Below are 2,500 nucleotides of genomic sequence, written 5' to 3' on the forward strand. Positions count from 1 at the left end.
CCCTGGCTTGATCAGTACCTTTAAAATTATGCAATAAATTTACGTTGTTAGCCACCTCTATTTGAACAAAAAGCCAAGTTATAACTCATAATAAGGATAAAAATTGATCATAATAATAATTATTATTATTTGTCTTTCTTTTTCCTTTATCATTTTTATCACAGAAATACGATTCTTTTACGTCACTGCTTTGCTGTGACAGTTAATTACCATGCCAAATTGTCTGTCATGCATATACCGGTAGGAATTCAAACAAGAGGAAGTGATGGTTTACATGTGAGTGGTCTGTTGAACATACATGTATCTCTTTCTTTCCTTCAGATGGCACCACAGAACTTCTTTTCTTTTGTTTAAGGACACTTGACGGCAGATACTCACTAAGCTGCTTCCTGGAAGATTTAAAGTAAATCAAAGAGTCCAACAAAATAAGATTTATAAATAGCTACTGTATGTACATGTACATGCATGAAAGGAGCAAGCATTCTGTGAAAGAACAAAGCTATAAAATTGACTGAACCAGAATTAACATTGTCAAACAAAAAGATGATTGTACACATATATGGAATGAACTTGGCAAAATCCATGATGAAAAAGTATGGTGGGTGATTACCGTCATAATTCAATTTTTGATTTTCTGACGTGTTATTACATTTTGCATTGTAATGAATTTGTGTCTGTTTGAATTTTATGTTGGTTTTATCAATTTTCTGACAGAATTCAGAATTTTTTCTCTAATCAAGTTTTCGGATAACCTGAACTTTCTGTTGATTTGAATTTTCGGGTTGTGTCAGGTTTCGGGGAGCTTTTCGATTTTCCGACTAGTTTTGAATACTTTACATCTCCGATTCGTTTCTGGTGTATTTTTTGCCAGTAGTTCTAATTTTCGGATACATTCAATTTTCTGCTACAACTTTTCTCGACTTGGCCTGGTGACTACGAGACACGAGACACCAGGTCGAGGTAATATACCGTATTGATCCAAGATGGTGGATAGAGTGATGGCGTTTAGGTACTTGCGAGAGCTTTTACTTAATATTATTCAGGAAATTAGAGGAGGAGGCCTTGACCCAAATACAGTGGATGCCTTACACTTTAGGCTGGATTGGCTGCATGGTTTAATAGCTCGTCTTGTTCATCTGTATGGGATCGATGAACAAATTGTGAACCTAATTAAGGGTGCATGGGATTGCCTTATTGCAAATCAGGATATTTTTGGTGTTTCATCACCAGCTACTGCCTTTACTGGACAACGTGGACCTCCTCCAAGATATTCAATTCCCAGAGATCAGCTGGATTTTCTGATCGGCAGATGCTTTTCTGTCGTCGATATTGCAACTTTGCTACAATCTTGGACAAAAAGGGTTGAGAATATTAAAAACAGAGGTTCCTTTACATACAGCACCTTCAATATCGCACCCTAGCAGCCATCCCCCATCCCCCCTGATAAATGTTGATAATCCCAGGTTTGACATGCTTTGATTCGTGTAGTAACATTGATCAGGGGGGTGGGGGGCAAAAAGAGAGCTTGTTTTTTATACTTGTGATCGTAGTTAGTCCAAAAGCAGAATTTTCTCAACAATTTTGTCCAAGATTGTAGGTCTGTGTTCGGACTGTTGTCCATGTATTACAAACCTCCACCTGAAGAAGTCATACAACATAAATAATCACTTTAAAAAAAACTTTTTTTGAAATCTAACCTGTGCTTGTTAACTGAATTTAAGCACTGATCGGATTTCAAAGAGTTTTTAGAAATATCTATCACCAATCTCAACACTGGAAGCAGTGTTTTCAGCCATAAATTATCATATTGATGTCTTATGACGTATACACATACCTTTCAATGCTTAGACATCAACAAAAAAGCAAACTTAAATCCTCACAAATAATAACATAATTCCCAAGTGAGATATTTTGTAAAGCAAATTTCAAATCTCCCATACTATCAAGAAGGTCTAGTTGAGTTACCATAGATATATGGTAGACAATGCAGGAGTGAATAAATGAACTGAGAGAGGGATAAGTGGTGGTTTTTATTCTCCTGATAGAAATAACCTAATAAAATATTGGCAATTAACAAGAACGATAGACATTAGAATTACTAATTAATTACTAAGGGTATGATACCTTATTAGTTTATGATTACCATTAATTTTATATACCACAACGCAAGTGGTCCATATACTTGGTACCGTCGTCTGTGTATTGTCCTAAGCTCGAGTGCCTGTAGCAGGACGCCAGCTGGATCGACCCTCTGCATTGCTTCTCTTATTCTGCACTGTTGAATTCTGAAACCTCTACTCCTCAGAAATCCAGTCATTCGCCTGTACCCGGTGTTAAATATACTTTGGAGCGCAGTAAAAGACAATACACACAACTTGGGCATAAACGAGGGGCCAGGGAATGTACTGGCAAGGCGCGGATAACACCCACCACCGGTATGGACCAGCGGATGAGGGGCCTCAGCAACTAGCCGAGGGGGTGCCTCATGCCTGTATTGCAA

At 37.6% G+C, this 2,500-nt stretch overlaps 1 protein-coding gene across 3 annotated transcripts in view; it reads right to left on the reverse strand.

Annotated features, from left to right (window-relative positions):
* Positions 1 to 2,500, reverse strand: part of LOC137978575 (poly(A) polymerase beta-like) — a 32,822-nt gene that overhangs the window by 11,212 nt on the left and 19,110 nt on the right. For 2 of the 3 annotated variants that reach the window (XM_068825564.1, XM_068825562.1), the window contains exon 19: positions 275 to 389. In XM_068825564.1, the coding sequence (XP_068681665.1) occupies positions 275 to 389 (115 nt within the window). The remainder of the gene's footprint in view (positions 1 to 274; positions 390 to 2,500) is intronic. The other variant, XM_068825563.1, reaches the window with a different exon arrangement.

The sequence above is a fragment of the Montipora foliosa genome, chromosome 12, assembly GCF_036669935.1.
Source record: "Montipora foliosa isolate CH-2021 chromosome 12, ASM3666993v2, whole genome shotgun sequence".
Lineage (NCBI taxonomy): Eukaryota > Metazoa > Cnidaria > Anthozoa > Scleractinia > Acroporidae > Montipora > Montipora foliosa.